The 18,357-nt window shown below is 31.0% G+C and overlaps 1 protein-coding gene across 9 annotated transcripts in view; it reads left to right on the forward strand.

Moving 5' to 3' along the window:
* The first annotated feature begins 2,589 nt into the window (after window positions 1–2,589).
* The window catches only part of LOC143045997 (transmembrane channel-like protein 7), a 31,640-nt gene continuing 15,872 nt past the window's right edge, over window positions 2,590–18,357 (forward strand). For 2 of the 9 annotated variants that reach the window (XM_076218913.1, XM_076218921.1), the window contains exons 1-7: window positions 5,870–5,972; window positions 9,147–9,324; window positions 9,774–10,112; window positions 13,600–13,611; window positions 15,637–15,688; window positions 16,820–16,901; window positions 17,499–17,761. In XM_076218913.1, coding sequence (XP_076075028.1) covers window positions 5,900–5,972; window positions 9,147–9,324; window positions 9,774–10,112; window positions 13,600–13,611; window positions 15,637–15,688; window positions 16,820–16,901; window positions 17,499–17,761 — 999 coding nt within the window. In that variant the 5' untranslated portion in view covers window positions 5,870–5,899. The other 7 variants (XM_076218918.1, XM_076218917.1, XM_076218916.1 and 4 more) reach the window with 7 other exon arrangements.

Genomic DNA, 18,357 nt, shown 5'->3' on the forward strand with positions numbered 1-18,357 from the left:
AGAACCACTAAATTAGGCCCAGTCATTAAGAATATTTTAGTTTTAGATGCATGTTTTTTTTATAAGTTGTTATTGGCTTTGAACTAGCTGTCAGTACTCTCAAATCTGTACTTAGTGTCGTTTTTGTATGTATAAGTACCCTGCCACATTCTGAATGTGTTTTTGCTTGATGTATTTCTGTTTTGGATCGATCTGATGAGTTGAGCCCTTTTTAACTGATTTTTATTGCGTCTTCTTATGTTGTACTGTTACACCACTGCCCATGGTTAGGGAAGGTTGCTACCTTCAAACTAGTTTAACCCTGCAACATTCTGTATGTGTCTATCCAAAATCAGGAGCCTGTAGTTCAGTGGTGTCTTTTGTTGCTGTTTATCATATTTGTTTTTCCTTCATTTTTTTGTACATAAATCAGGCAGTTAGTTTTCACTTTTAAATTGTTTTACATTCGTCATTTCGGGGTTCTTTATAGAAGTCTGCTGTATGTGTTTGCTCATTGTTGAAGTCTGTAGGTAATATAAAATATAGTTGGTAATTTCTGTGTCATTTGGTCTCTTGTGGAGAGTTGTCTTATTTTCAATCATACCACAACTTCTTATTTTTTACAAGAAGTTAGTACATATGTGAAAAAAGAGCTAGTTACAATGCACAACTGTAACTTTGTAAAAGAGTTAAACCTTTGGGGGGAAATGTTGGTATCAAATAAGAGCCAAAACATTTAAAATCAGTGGAAAACCCTTTTGGAAAGTTTCTTTTGAATAAAAAAACAATATTTGATATATGTAATGGAAATGTGAAAGCATGTTTTACCTGTTGCTCAAATCAGAAGTGGCTGTTTTTGTACTACCAAACTTCAAGGAACCAGTGTACTTTTGTATTCAATTAACGGTGTGTTCAATTTTCAGCACAAGCCAAGATAAGGTAATGTTTGAACATGAAATGACTGCTACTTAGTTCATACTTAAGACAAGATCCAATAAATGCTTGAAATTGCGGAAATAAACATAGAAAGCAATGATGGTATGAATTAATGTTGTTTTTTAAAGACATTCACAGGAAGGTATTCAAACCTACATCTTACCTGAAATATAACAATATGTATATATATATTTGTTTGAACCTCTAGATTTTTATTGACAAGTTTAAGAGCTGAAATTTAAACATTTTACAAAATGTTAAAACTTGTACATGGATTCATGACTTATAAAGGACAGCAAAACAGTGTTATGGATATCAAGTGGGAAGGACATGATTTTGGTTAAATCAAATAATTCAAGCCCTCAGTTGCTGTCTCCCAATATCTATGTTAATAGACATTGATGTAATGATCAGAATAGACCAACAGGATTATTTGGGTTAGGTTCATGTGATAAATTGGAAATGTGATGTTGATTTTTCTTCCTACTTTTCTGATTAAAAGGTAGCATTTCTTGTTAAACATTTTATCTCCTTCGCATTGAAACAACAAAATGTGTTAATGTTAATTATTTGATTTATCCAAGTTAAGTTAACTCTGAGTTTAGAGTATTTTTTTTTTAATTAAATTTTACAATTCAAAATCCATTTTTTAAACTCTAATTGTGAAAATAAATTTTCACACACAGATCAACTAAATATTGATTGCTTTCTCAATTGAGACAAACTATAATAGACTGTAAAACACTAGTTTTTAAATATATTAGTCCCATTAAAGTTATAATCCATAAGCAAACATTAGGTAAGATTTATACATACATGCATACATGAGCTTGCATACACATATTAGAGAGTCTTTTATATATATAGGGCATCAAAGAGGACAATTCTTAGGTATATGAGAATGTGTTTCATAATCTTTAGCAGTTCCATGTATTTTAATATATTCAGATATGAAACTTTAATGATAAAAGTAATTCTGAGTGAATAATTTGCAACAATTTATTTTTTTAAGACATTGTAAAGATAAATTTACTCTTGAATAAATACATTGTAGATAGGGGTGTAACTCAACATCATAAAACCCATTGTAGCAATGCCATTTAAAGTATTGTTAGTGTTAGATTTCTTCACAATTTATTTCAGGCCTGCTTTTTCACCCATGCAATGTCCTATATTTAAATTCTAAAGTTGATTTTAAGGCCAAGCTTATAGCAACTGTTTTGCATCCCCCTTTTTAATGCATTGGTGTGTATGTTTTAACATATTTCTTCACCTTTTTTTATCATTATCCTTTGTTTAATCATCGTTATCAGAAATTTTATCAATATTTCAACCATAGTGTATTAAGGAATTGGGTAAAGAATGGGTTGATCCTTACCTTTGTTTATCATTAAGTGACAAAAAATTTATTTGACTTGAGCTGGGACTAACACATGAACAATATTGGTATATTGACTTGAGGAAATAATGTTCTGACTTATTACAAAGTAGTTTATAAACTTTCACACATCAAATCAAATATAAAGTAACGATTTCCTATTCAAGAGTTTGGTATTATCTTCGTTCTTATTGTTATGACAGGGAAAGTAAGTCCCCTAACAATTACCTGTTACCTGGATTTAATAACTCAATCCAAGGACAGTGGAAAAATTGATCCTATTGAAATCAATACAAACAACAACAAAGGTTTACATTGCTATTGCCTCCCTTAGGTAGAGCTCAATATCTAGGAAGTAATATTCAAATCATAATTATCGAAAATATCAATATCATATCGGTGTAAATAATCAACGTGATCAAGAAAAGGACATGAACTATTTTCATATTTACAAGTGGTGAGTAATTGCTTTTGTATGAGTTTATTTAGAATTTAATGTCACGATGAATGAACTTTAATATAACATAGATTTAAATTTTATTTGTTGAATACCTTGATATAGAGTTGGATGATTAAAGGTAAGGAATGTTTCTATGTTATATATTATCATTTTAATTATTAATGCTCAAACTGGTGGGAAATTTTAAAGTGAAAGCAGGCTATTGGAATTAACACACTGTTTAAACTTTTATACCGTACAACTAATATGAACTGCTTCATATTAGGATAAACAGTTGATACACCTGCCTTTATTTTGCCTGATACTGTGAATTGTTTGGTTTAAGTTTCGATTATAAAACTGTTAGATTAAGGAAGGGTAATTAGTAATGTACAGCTCAGAATAAGTGGAATTGGTGACATGAAGTGCTAATATAAGACACCCAACACAATCCTATAAAGATGTTTTCTTGATTGAATGATTTGTCATTGTATTTGGCTACCAGTACATCAAGTGATAAGGTTTATAAACTAAATAGTTGATAATTCTTGTTTGATAAATTATCTGCATATGTCATCGTAAATTAATTGTTCCGCCTAACAAAAGTTCGCCTGGATAGTTATAAATATTGCAAAAAAATCTGTTTCTGCTGGAGCAAACATTCTATTCCTTTTATTCTGTAAGGAACAGATACTGTACATTGGTAGATCCAGGGGGTGGGGTTTTGGGGGTATGTACCCCCCTTTTTGAGGAGAATCAATGCATTTGAATTGGGACATATGGTTTAATCCCCTTATTATCCAGGGTTGGGACCCCCTTTTTTTAAATGGCTGTATCTGTCCCTGCTGTAAAATTGCTCTATTAATGGAAAAGAATATATAGCATGTTTCTTCTATTTGGAACTAATGTTGTAAAGGAACTTCTATTTCAAACATATAAGATATATAATGTATAATGTCAATTTAGAGGTGTTTTTTAAGAACATGCATAAAATTTCTTCAAAACTGTGAAGCTTGAATTGAAAAGTGGAACTGATTGCAGATTGTTGATATGGACATGTTGAACAAGTATTACTTTCTCATGTTTATAGTTCTTTAAGTACTAAGCAATTACTTACTGAAAGTACTTTAGACCAACTTAAATTACTTACTGAAAGTACTTTAGACCAACTTAAATTACTCTGAAGTATCTCTTATGAAAAACTTACATATTGAAATTTGAGACAGTAAAATAGTTATACAAAGTACAATTGATTTGACAATGATGTTCAGAAAAGTAGAATTCACTATATGATCAGTAGGAAGGAAGTACTCAGAATGCCTATTGTTTATAAATTCATTGTAATCATGATAAACGAAATCATATATAATGTTGTCTTTTAAAAATATAATACATGTGAAAAGGGTTGTTTATAGAAAACTCAACTAGAATTTTATACACCAGTTTATGATTTATAATTTTGACTGATTTCTTTAAACATATTTTTGTTTTAAATACATATATATTTTTGGCATATTTTATTAAGAAAATACATGTTCTAATGCCTTTCTCAAAGAGAAAAGGGGAGATAACTCTAATAATTAAAAAGACAAGTATTCCTAACCTTATACTGAATTATTTCACAAATGAAGCCATTAAAAGACAGGATGAAAGTAATCTTATTTTCTTTTGTTTCAATTTAGTATAAAATAAGGAGCATAACTAAATCTTGATCCTAAAAAATATTGCTATTTATAAAGCAATAAATACTGCATGCAGCTGTTGTAAATTTTTGAGTATAGATTGACAGGATATTATGGAAATTAATGTAAGATCTATAGGGTATTCATTACAAAAATATTGGCAAAGTAATATTTTAAATAAAATGAAATTCTATTTTACAAAAAACTGATAGGCTAATATCACCTGTTATTTCATTGTTGTGTTGGATCAATAGGTTTTATGTAAAAATTGATGAATTACAATTTGGTAACATTTCTTTAAACAAAACTACAATTTATGATACAAGGAAATGAACGGTAGGACAATTTGAACATTTCAACTTTGAGGAATAAAAAAGAAGATAAAATACAGTAAGTAAACTTGAAGAGTAGTTTTAGACAAAAAAAACATAAATAAGGTGGTATTGAACTAAAGGTGACAACTAATATGAATGTTTATGTATGTAATCTCATTGGTTAATAGTCGAAGTATAACCAAGGTAAGGCAAAGAAACAACTATGAGCTGTATTTTTACCCTTTTGTGAATGAATATTAAAAAGTTTTACATTATTTTAGCTATATCTGAATGGCAGATCCAGGGGAGGGTTCTGGGGTGTGAACCCCCTTTTATTTGGGACGATCAATGCATTTGAATGGGGACTTATTTAAAATGGTTGGATCAGCCCATCAGCCCTCTACTGATATAAAAATATGTGAATGAAAAATTTAATCAAACTGATATTATTTTATTTTAGTTTTATTCTTTAAAATTTCAAATATCACTTGTAGGTTGCACCAAGTGTTTAATATTGAATTTGAAGCTAGGTAGATAGTAAAGGTCATGCAAAGATTTGTATTTCATTTTAACTACAATTGTTTTTAATTCATCATATTTATCTGTCTTACCCCATACTGTTAATGCACCAGCCATTTTTTAAAGGGGGAGGGTCCCAACCCAGCGAAAAGAAGGGTTCCAACTTTGATGATTTTGGATTAATCATAAAGCAGAGATATTAGAGTTATAAGGGGCTTGTGTTTCATGATCTGATATAACTTTAAAACAAGCTACTTTTCATATTAGATGGTTTTCATATATGATCACAGGCAATGGTTTGGTTTTTTTTTCTTTTCACTTTTTGAAGTTTAATTTTTTTAGTAAAAATTCTGTAATTTTTTAACTAATTTTATCTGAAGTTGTCTTGTTTTTACCCATTAGATATTTCCCTTACTTATTTTCTAAACAGCATTGCTAGTTGAACACAATTTGCTACAGTAAAAATGAGTCTTAGAAAATATATACATTGTACAAGAAAGTTTCCTATCATTAGGAAATTAAAATAGAAAGTAAGGGAGACAATGCAATTTCACCCAAAATTAAACAATGGACTCTTCTGTAAGGCAAAATAGGAAAGTTCATATTGAGAAATTAGGTAAAATGAATTTGACGTTTCAGGATGTAAACAAACATGGCTAGTATTGTAAATAACTCTGATGAAAATGGGATAGATGTGTGTACACCTTTGATAGGTGAAAATCCAGGTATTTGTACATACACACATTTTTTTATGCTTGACCAGTACATAAGTTTTAATTCAATTCACTATGTCCATTTAAATAGCTTCAGGACATTCAAACTCAAATAAGATATTTAAGTTCATGAAGTGTTTGACATGGTTTATGACCACACATTCAAATGGATAGATGATAAGTTTGATTTATATATGTAAGTAAGTAAATGTTTATCTTTAATGTAGATTTTTTTAAAGATTTTGCATGAAAGAGGAATGTATGTAATTTTCAGTGCCTTTTTTCATTCAACTTCACTGAGAGAACATCTTTATGTAAATGTGACTATATTATTTTAAATGATCTAACCAAAAACAATCTAAACAAAAAATATTACCACCACTAATTGACAACCAAGAATTTTATACCTTAGTATTCCACATAGAGATATCAAATATTTCTTTGGCAAAAGAACCAGAGTAGGAAAACGGACCATCCTATCATTAATAAGGTCAAATTCAAAGAACATATATATGCCTTGAACAGGCTAAAATTTGAATCCTCTATTGTTACAGACCAGAAGTCATTATGTTGGTTAACAGGTTAACTCCAGTTAAGAAGAATAGAACAAATCAGAGTGTTAAAATATGGTTCATTAAATTTTCAACAAATGTGAAAGAGAATTTCCATTTTTATGCCCACCACTACACAAAAGTGGTATGAAGTCTAACCCTTGTCTGTACCATCAGTCCATTGTGTACACCCCAAAAATTGGTTCTGTTCTCTAACTTTAGTTTGCCTCAACCAAATGTTATTAAACTTATATACAGCAATGCTTATTACTGCATTACACAGATCAAGTTTGAAACTAAGTGGCTTCACTTTTACCATTCTGGAGTTATGCCTCTTCATATATGTGATATGTAGGCAGGGCTTCATCTGTGTCCAATAGACGCATTCTCCATTTATTTGAATCTTCATTGACAAGAGTATATTTATTCGCTGGAATAGGACACATATCTGCATATATGTACAACATAGTACAGAACAGGGAAATCAAATTTTGATTTCAAATTCAGGCAAAACCTATTTTTCCACTACAGGATATTAAAGTTAACCCTGCAAATACTAATTTAACATAAAGTTTATCTTTTTCAATGATAAAATTGGTTTTGTGCATGCTTTAAAATAAATGACACCAAAACATTACTATGGCATTATATATACACATGGAAAAAACTATTGCAACACCTTGATTTTTTAAAATTTGAAAAATCAGCCTCTTTTTTTTTTTATGGAATATAATAAAATATGTGTATAATATTATGGAAACATAGTTCACGATAACATTGGCATTGAAACGAACAAAAAATGTTTTAAAAAAAAATGATTTATATAACCACAATTTCAATAACAAAATGAAGTGTTTTTTGTACAAAAAAACGCATTTGACAAGTTTCACTGTAGTCGAACTTTACAATGTCAGACATTTCAAAATTAATCTTCAGATGACTGTTCACATCATGGTTGATCGTTATACGCCAAAGAATTAGTACTTTGTGCGCAGCCTCCATTCAAACGGATAATCGCATCTTAACGTCTTCTGATTCCTGCCATAAATCGACTAATTTGTTGCTAAGGTAGCAGCAACCATTTCTGATGAAGGGAATTGTTTATTTCATGTTGTGTTTGAACTGGGGTGTCCTTTCGCTCACTTTCCGCCCAACAGTGTCCCATATAAGCTCAATATGGTTCAAAACCGGGCTACGATCGGGCCAAGGAAGATGAACCAAATTCCATTTGAACATTGGATCTTCCTCCACGATGCTAATTTCCAACTTTGGCGAGCTCTGCACTACATTGGATACGGAAAACTGTAAGTCTGCTCGTTAGCAAAGGTCTCCGAAATGGTATTATCGCACTGTAACCAGTAGCGATGAGTTGATCTCGAACAGTTCTTGTTAAAAGGCTCTTGTATGGCCACCACTCTCATTTTAGGATTGTCTTGTATGCAATGGGTTTCCTTCTGACCAACCTTCATTATGCTTGAATTTCTCTAGCAAATGGAATAGGGGGTCTTCATTATCTCAGAAGGTCTTTTACAGCGTTTATTGCCTGATTTTTATTCTCAAAACGACTTTAGTGGCATGGTGATGACCAACAATGCGTGCAGTTGTTACAGCGACAGCCCTGCTTCTCTTATGCTAATAATCTGCCATCTTGCTGCAGTTAAGAGTTGTCAAGGACCCATTATAAGGTGTCAATCACATAATTTTAAAAACTTGGTTATTTAAAGTGCTGAAAACAATGAGGATCAAAACATCTTTTTTGCTGTTTACGGGTACAGTAGCTGCATTTGCAGATAAAAACTTATCGAGTCGATATTTATTGATTAAACTCAGGTGATACTTAAATAATGTTTAACTAGTTCTATTTTACCAAATTATATCACAAAAAAATAATGAGTGTTTTTTTTAATTCAATTTCAATTTGGTGTTGCAATACTTTTTTCCAGGTGTATATATTGGACACTGCTTTTTAATGACTTAATCAGTTAACTTTCCATATTTATGTCAAATACTGTTGGATCAAGGAATATTAATTTATTGTTTCTGTAACAATAGAAAAGAAAGATGGAAAATGGAAGTATTTTTTAATGGATGCATCACAAGCAGACAAGGATATTTTATTTAAATTTTAAGATCTGAAAAAAAAAAATGAAAAAGGGATTTTAACAGGGCTTATACCACTGTCCCAGGTTAGGGGGAGGGTTGTGATCTCGCTAACATGTTTAACCCCGCCACATTATTTATGAATGTGCCTGTCCCAAGTCAGGAGCCTGTAATTCAGTGGTTGTCGTTTGTTTATTTGTTACATATTTGTTTTTCATTCATTTTTTTAAAATAAATAAGGCCGTTAGTTTTCTCGTTTGAATTGTTTTACATTGTCTTATTCAGGGGCCTATTATAGCTGACTATGCGGTATGGGCTTTACTCATTGTTGAAGGCGGTACGGTGACCTATAGTTGTTAATGTCTGTGTCATTTTGGTCTTTTGTGGATAGTTGTCTCATTGGCAATCATACCACATCTTCTTTTTTATATCTTGTTTGCATCATTTCTCAAGCTTTTCAACTATACAAAAAGGAACATTTTTGTCACAGGCAAATGAAAAAAAAATCTGTCTAATTTATTGGTTATGCTTTTAGAAAATGATCCTTTCCAATTCCTAGAAGAAGAAAAACAACCTGACACTATGGAACCACATGATTCCTATTTAGGTTATGATAAAGAACCAAACATTGGAGGATACAATAATGGACACCACAGAAGGGAAACCAGTGGTAACCAGGTCATTCCAATGGAGGATTATCATGATTATCCAAGGTAATCAAATTTTAAAAACATTAGCAAACACTGAAGAAAATCAGTTATGATATATACTTGTACATAACTGTTTCAAAGAAATTATTTAGCATGCAATTTAGACATTAATTGGATATCAATATTTTTCCCTTCATAGGAAAATAGCAAAACATCAATTGCAAGTGTAGAGAATTTCAGAATCCCTGATGTGGTATGATTGCCTGCAATGACACGGAAATCCATCAGAGTTCAAATGATATTGATATAGCATGTATAAGAAACTATTGGTAACTTTTCGATACTGTTTTTGGTAAGGTTCATGTTATGCACTTTTTACTTTTCTATGTTTTGTTTATATGATGATGTTGAACATAAATTCAACCATGATCTGTAAAGTAGGTGAGACATTTCAGGATGTGCACTCTTGTATAATATAGATATGGTTGTAATTTTCCATTGTGTATTTACAGCCATAATACTTCAATAATGGGTTATGATCATGTCCCTGATGCAAGTTCTAGTCAACCTCAAACTTTGGTTGTACGTAATCGTAAAAAGTCTATCAAATTGGAGCAGATATTTGACAAGTTGGATCAACTGGATCAACTAGATGGTGATGATGACCAATATTTCCAAAGAACTAGATCCAAAAGATGTGAAAGATCCAAAACTTTAAAGGAAAGAAAAATAGAGAGAAATGCTTCTCAAAAAGATTCGTCATTAAAAACTACAAAGACCCTTGGTGAAAGATATGCTGAAATGAAAAACAATGAAGATGTCACTGCCAGAAATTTAGCCACCTTGATGAGGTAAATATATTCATTTGTAATTTGGATATAAAGTTGCATATTGCAATAAATTACCCTGATCACATTGATGTTTGGAAAACATATTTGACCAATCATAATTAAGGTTATAAATGAAAACAAAATATTCTTAATTTTTCAACTTTATAAAATAAAAGTAATTCTGACAATGTGATAATGCACTCTTCAATGCAATAATTATTTCTTATTTATCTCTACTGATTAACAATCCTGATTCTCTACATTCTGATTAAATGCTATAGAATTAAAATTTAAATTATTGGTTAAGTTTAAATTGTTGGTTTTGCATCCTTCAGCATGCACCTGTATAATGTTTAAAACACATACAATACTATGTATGTAGTGTTATAGAAGGCTTACATATCACTAATGCATGCTAGGACATTTGTCACATATAGCAATGTACAATGTACTGTAATTTATCCTGCAATTGGGTGTCCTACTATACAGATACAGCCCTACAGATATCGCTATGCTGTATCTGTATACTATACAGATATCGCTTTAAAGCTCCGCCCACTGCCGGACTGAGTATTGTTTGAACCTGTGTGACCTCAGAATGTGTATTCCAGTTGCATTCCAATGACGATGACACTTGTCGATTTCAAAACTTGAATGTGTATGATTGTGTTACAAAATCAACCATGTCAATTTCAGCATGCATGTTTAGTGAATTTCAAATCTGAAGCGTAGGACAACTCGTACACTTCTGTTTCAAATTTGACACTGTTTAGTTATTTGTTTTTACTGTTGAAATTAGTTGTTATGTTAAAATAGATAATTATACACCTTGAGCGATGTATTATTGTTGACCATTCGAGATTCTTTTTTTGCGAACCCGTCTTCAGCGTAATGTGTGATTTTGATATTACTACGCGGGCCTCAAGGGATTACAAATTAAATATTAATCAAATTAATTAATTAAATATGTTAGTTTTTGTGTCTTTCAAAACACAAACAATAAACAGAATTAATTGCAGGATAAAGACAATAACTGTTTAGTGTCTTTAAATATCAGCTGTATTTGTACTCGGCTCGAAACAGGTGTAGTAGCTCGCTAAAAGCTCGCATACACCTTGTTTCCTAGTCTCGTACAAATACAGCTGATATTTAAAGACACTAAACAGTTATTGTCTATATAACTTTACATTATGATTATGCATTGTATTTATACAAGCCTCAAGACTGCTAGTACATACAAATGTATCTCTTAAAAATACATGCAATTTACAAAGGACATTATGAATCTTTAGTGCGAGTATCAACCTCAATGCACCTAAGAGATATATACAATTTTAAGAGTCATTTAAGTTTGATATACTTAAGATAAAATTTCCAACACTTAAATTATTCCTACTTTAAAAATACAGTAAGTGACTCTTTAAGCTGTGAATAAGTAGTATCAAACTGGTACTTGAAAAGTTTCAATGTCACGATGTTGAGATTGCCATGTAGCTGATTCTATTTCTAAGGAATATGTGTAATATCAGTTTCGAACAACTTAACTGCTTTAACTTTTTATGCCCCACGTAGGGGCATTATGTTTTTTCAGTCTGTGTGTCTGTTCGTTTGTTCATCTGTTCATTTTTTTGTCCATCCGTTTGTCCACTTTCAGGTTTAAGTTTTTGGTTAAAGGCTTTGGTCAAGCTAGTTTTTTCAATCAATCATATCTTAAGAAATTGTATTTTACCTGTTTATTGATTATTTGTAATATAATTTTTGTTTCCATAGCTATATGTTCATAAAATAAGGAACACATTACCAAGTCATTTTTAGGGAAATGTGTGATGATAACTTCTACAATAGGAAATATTGTATAGTTTTGACAAAACAATTGTTTCCTGGTAAGTTTAAAGGGGAAGTAATTAGTAATGCAATAAGTAACTACCGGTACGTTTTGGTTATTATCAGATATTCTAAGGACTATTTATCTAAAAGAATAAGTGCAAAAGAAATTTTTTGAATCATTTGAAAAAATGAGTGATGAGTTTTTATATACTGACCGACTTTAGAAACGCAACACTAGATTATTCTTTTTAATTCCCATTTTCAAATAGTCAATTTTTTGTAAACAAACTTATGAACAGAAAGTTATTTCATTACTCCAATGTTTAAAAAAAAAATGCAGTTCAAAAGTTGAATTGATTACGACATTTTCAATGTTTAAATATTGTGGTATACACTGAAACCCTGGTTTTCCCCTAACCAATAGACATGTCACCGTCGAAAGCAATGACTGCTTGTAACAAACGCCAAAATGATTGTCAGAAAGGTCAACCAATTCTGTTTGGCCATTTGGTTTCTGTTGTTTTGTTTCTTTGGTTTTGCACCTTCTGATCTTGCCTTTGTTCCACCCATTTCAATGGGTTTTGGCAATTATGCGGTTGAAACTTTAAGACTCTTAATGTTTTTCTGCAGTCGTTTCTTTGGCAGTTCAGTTAATGGGAAACATTTATGGCATAAATCTGTGCAAAATTTCATTTATCAATTTGGTTAGCAGTTGAAGTTGGGGCTGTTGATCTGTCTCGCTAATGACGTTGTGTAATCAAATTCTATTGACATTACATGTTGATCTTGTCTTTGATGGTCTTCAACAAATCCCGTCTACCGGTATCATTGTCGGAAGAACAGTAAGACGAGTTTCTGACGTCAAATTGTCTAGTTGCAGCACATTACCTTTTTCCCGTTTGCAGCATTCTAATGGGTTGATTCAGTTTTTTTATTCCTCAGTCTTGGCAATAGGGAGATGCAACATTTTTTAGTTAAGTATGGCCAAGGATTGAACGAACTGTTTCACAAAGAAAAATCGTTTATTGGCTCGAAATTTTGCTTTCTGAAATTCGTGCGATCTCAATAATCCAGTATGTTCAATAACCACAGGTAAGTCAGATGTTTATTCTTTCGAAAGAGAAAGAAGTATGATAAGCATGAATAATAGTTGTATGAGGATCAAACATGTCTTGGTTAAAAAAAAATCTACAAAATGAGTGTTGCGTTTTTAAAGTCACTCAGTATATGAGGAAAAACTTTGTGAGCATATTGTTCACATTGGTTTGTAAGATAGTACAGCTTTAGTTGTATATTGCATGTTTGTATACGATCCCCCCTTAAATAGTAAGAACAGTCTGAATGTTAACTGAATCACATGAGAAATGACAAGGTATTTTTTTGCAATGACCTTGGATACCCATGAGGGTCATGCATGGTTGGTCACATGAGAAACCTGTTGTGTGGCAGGTTGCTGTTTGTAAAACTATGTTTAAAAAAAAGCACTTGCAGATAATTATCAACGCATTAAATAAGTTATTAGAATTCTTAGCGCAGTCCTGGGAAAAAAGTTTAACAAAATGCATGGATAGTTGCATGGGAGATGAATTTCGTCGTAGGCATTTTGTAAGATTGGTTTGTAAAGTAGTATAGCTTTGATAGTATATTGCATGTTTGTATATGAATGCCCTATTTTTAACAGGCAGGATCGAGAGTGAGTATCGTGATAATGAATTAACAAACTTATTCTAGACATGCTTTTATTGTAGCTACATCACAGGTTTACAAAATAAATCAAATTTATTGGACATGAACTTTATTGCAATTTTGATACAGTAAGTTATTTCTTCATGTTTGAATCTAAATTTGAGGCACCAAATCTAAAACATTTGAAAACCAATTTTTTATTTCTTTGAAAAAAGTTCAATAAAGAAAAGTCTGAATGTAAAGTACCATATACTTTGACCTGTGATGGTTTACTTTTATACAATGTGACTTGGATGGAGAGTTGTCTCATTGGCACTCATACCACATCTTCATTTATATGTGAAACCTGTTATGTAGTGAGTTGCTGTTTGTATAACAGTAGGAATGTAGATTATTTAGGTTCCTGCTTACAGAGCTGATTTGCATGAATTTGCAGGGAACATGCTTCATAATTTTGATTTTTTTCTCCCATTTTTTTTTTCAAAATATGTTCCTCATACAGAGTGGTGATTCATTATCTATTTCATTCCAATAGTTAACAGTGCTATATAGGATTTATTTTCATAGATACGTCTATCTGGAAAATAGGGTGGAATAAATCCATTCAAAATAGTAAACATGTTCAATCATAAATATTACATATTACAGTGCAAATGTTGGTTTTTTTAACAACAAACTAGTGTCTTTGATATAAACATTTTCAAACAAACAATCATTTAGTCATACCCACAGCTTTGTTTATTAAAGCAAAATTGTCATCAACATTGCCTAAAACATTGGAGAAAAGGCAATATATTATCAATTGACCAACAATTGAATAACTATGACTAGAAATGTTTCTTTATGCGGCTGCTTTGTAAGTTTACTAATTGTGTGTTTCAACCTCAGGAATAAACTACCTTACCGTAGTTGGATTTGGCAAAACTTTAAAGAATTTTTGGTTCTCAATGCTCTTCAACTTGGTACTTTATTTGGGCCAATTATGTTCCACTTACTACAGTAGAGTTATGCCCCACCTAAGATAGTAGAGGGGCATTTTGTTTTCTTGTCTTTGCATCTGTTTGTTTGTCCGTCCATTCGTCAGTCTCCTGCTTCAGGTTAAAGTTTTTGGTCAAGGTAGTTTTTGATGAAGTTGAAGTCCAATCAACTTGAAACTTAGTACACATGTTCCCTAAGGTATGATCTTTCATATTTAAATGCCAAATTAGATTTTTAAAGCCAATTTCAGGGTCCACTGAACATAGAAAATGACTGTGCAAGTGGGCATCCATATACTATGGACACATTCTTGTTAACTTTATTTTGATTCCAGCATCATTCACAAGTCTTTTTGTAAACAGATTATGCGCCTCTGGTGCAAATATAAATTTTCAGTCCTGGTATCTATGATGGGTTTATTTTCATTGATTTTAAGGTTATTTTAAGTTAAATGTTTCTGGTCTATACAATCATCCTCATTTTCATCTTTAGAAATTGTTTTTAAATATTGTGATATATAAATGTTGTCAATGTTCCCTGGTTCCAGTATGTTGTATGACCTTTGCCTCACTGACTTTCAGCAATATTTTTTTTCATAATCATATATGCAGATAAGCTGTTTCTTTGTTTCTGTTCAATTTAACATACAAGTCTGCCATTAAAAAAAATAACAGCTTACTTCATGTTGTAATTAACAGAATTGATAAAATTTCAGGGATATTATTAAGATATGACATGATGTGTTACTATAAATTCCAAATAGGAGTTTTCTAAATATAAAAGGCGGATCATCAGTTTATATTTCCTCTGATAGAATTTTCGTATACTTATACTTCTATTTTACAATCATAAGATTTTAATACATTTTCACAATCATGTTGCATAAAAATGTTTGAATAACCTTTATAAAATAAGAATGGTTATTTGAATATTAGAATTTGTCATACTGTTTCACACTGAAGAATATCTTGAAAATTAAATATATAAACAAAGATATACTTTACAAATATACAAAGTTTATGCAGATATTTTAATATATTTTGTTTGTTTTCAGAGATTCAACACTGAGAAAAATGAACAAACTTAGACACAGCAAAGGATCTAAGGTATGTGAATATTTATAAAAATGAACACTCTATATTCAAAAATGTTTACAATTTTTTCATTATTACTAAAAATTGCTATATCCATTTAGATGATATGATATTAAGGAAAGGGTACTTATAAATTTGAAATGTGGCATATTTAGTCAATGGTAGGTAATTTTTATTGATGGAGAAACCTGAAGTGCCTCTCTATATAAGCACTGTTCAAACTGACAATGTAAAAGTTGACAGGCTAGTGATCACTTTAGAGATGAACAACTAAGACCATCCGAGGTCCTCTTTAGGTTTCAGCAAAGTCAGCATGTGAAAAAATCTTTTATTAACAAGATACTGGACTTCCATGTCATTGTCATATATATTGGTTTGAAAAATTTGTGTACTGAAGATTTTATTTATTTTCTTGGATACCAATATTCATCAATCGAGGAAAAATTGTATTTTAAGGATGTTTGTTTCTCAGTTTCAAAATAAATAACTTTCCAAAAAAACTAGTATATATTGATAGGGGATCAATTGAGGAATCAAAAAAGGAAAAAAAATAAAGGGGTCAATGTGCTTGTTTTCGAGATATTAGCCATAGGAAATTTGGCGGGAAAATGTTCTCTCTTGATTTTTCATAGCTTTATCATTGACCAGTTAAAGTTCTCAAAAACTATTAAGAAATAAATAAGATTTATAAAAAGAAAAATGGGGTTCATGGGCAAATTATTTTAATGGTTAAAACAGGATTCCGAAAATCTGACAAAAATTCCAAAACATGACAAGCAAACATCCTTAATGGATATTAGATCACAGGAGTTTTGAAATCCTATCAATAAGGGGTAAAAATATACCAAAGTCGACTATCACAGTAGAGCTTCTCTCGAAGAGAAAATTTCAAATCTGCAGTTGTGGCTTGACAACTCTGTCACGAGTATGCTCAGAGTCGTTAAAAAAGGTGAAGATGAATGAATAACCAGGTCATATATTTCACTTTAAAATGTTGTTTGCCCAAAAGGTTGGCAGGTATGGTATCACACAAAAAAAGTATGAATCCACAGTATTAGAAATTCCATTTACTCTTTCAGAAATTACTTTAGTTTGTCACTCTGTCTGTGTTTATTAAATAGATGAACTTTTTATAAATTACAGACATGGAAAAATGTGAAGAGATCCTACAATGAATTTTCACACAGAATCTCGCTATGGTACAGTACCTTTAAAGAAATTGAAGGTAAACTATCAGAAAATATGTCATGAACATCACGTGATTTGAGAAAGATTTTGACCAAATCAAAACTGTTATATGATTGTTATAAATCCAATGTTATATAGTCATGGCAAACAAAAAATCTTTTTCATGTGAAAATCAGTTTCATATTGCCAACAGTATAATTTCCTACTCTTGTGAAGTAGATTAAATTTTCACCTGAGCAAAGATTTGGTACATTTTCTTTGAATTATAGATAAAACCGGTGACTTGGCTTACCACTCATTTACTGTATCCTTTAGTTTGTAAGTGAGTCTATAAAGATATCAAAGAATGTGGGTTTCATGTATTGAAAGCTTAAAACAAAGTATGTTTTAGTTAGAAACAATTATTGACAATTTCTGACATGCTTCTTCATTTGTGTGTTTTTGGATGGGTTTTTTTTGTTGGTTTGATGTCACATGATGTCTGATTCAACTTTCCATATTTTTTCTGGACAAATAATGAAAAAACTGAAATTTTGAAACAAACTCTCTATATTTCTTTGGGTTTTTTATGTGTGTGAATTTTATGTCTGGTTCCCTCTCTAATGTTTAATTCTCATTTCCATATTTTTTCCAGGTGAATATGGAACTGCAGTGATGACATACTTCAAATTCCTAAAATGGCTGCTGAGGTTAAATTTTTATACAATGATAATAACATTTTGTGTGATAACCATACCATTTCTAGTATTAGGACCCTCATCATATGAAGACTCAGTAAGATCTGTTAATAATAGCCAGGATTCTATTGACTGTACAAAAGAATATATACATTACATGGATAATTTTACCAGTCAGGAGTCATTAGACGAAAAGGTTATTGATTTTCTTCAAGGGACAGTAAGTATCTAAAATAAAATGTCTTGGTTCTATTATTCATACATGTTTGCAATGTTTTTATTATTGTAACATTTGTGACATGATTGGATATCAAAATTTTCACTTTAATTTGGATGAACTCTATCACTGCTGGTGGAGATTTATTTCCCTGAGGGTATCACAAGCCCAGTAGTCAGCACTTTTTGTGCTGACATGAATTATCATTGATATTGTTATATTTATAAATTAACTGTTTACAAAATTTTGATTTTTTTGAAATACTAAGGCTTTTCTACCTCAGGCATAGATTACCTTAGCTGTATTTGGCAACACTTTTAGGAATTTTGGATCTCAATGCTCTTCGACTAAGTACTTTATTTGGCTTTTTTCAACTTTTTTGGATTCGAGTGTCACTGTTGAGTCTTTTGTAGACGAAACACGGGTCTGGCATATATATAAAATTTAGTCCTGGTATCTATGATGAGTTTATTTGTATGCAGCATTTCCTGAAATTGCAATAATTAATCTCACATTTGTATATAAAAAAGAATTTGAGGTATAATTGCCAATGAAACAACCCTCCACAAGAGACAAAATTACACACAATTAACAACTAT

This window comes from Mytilus galloprovincialis, chromosome 9 (assembly GCF_965363235.1).
Source record: "Mytilus galloprovincialis chromosome 9, xbMytGall1.hap1.1, whole genome shotgun sequence".
Lineage (NCBI taxonomy): Eukaryota > Metazoa > Mollusca > Bivalvia > Mytilida > Mytilidae > Mytilus > Mytilus galloprovincialis.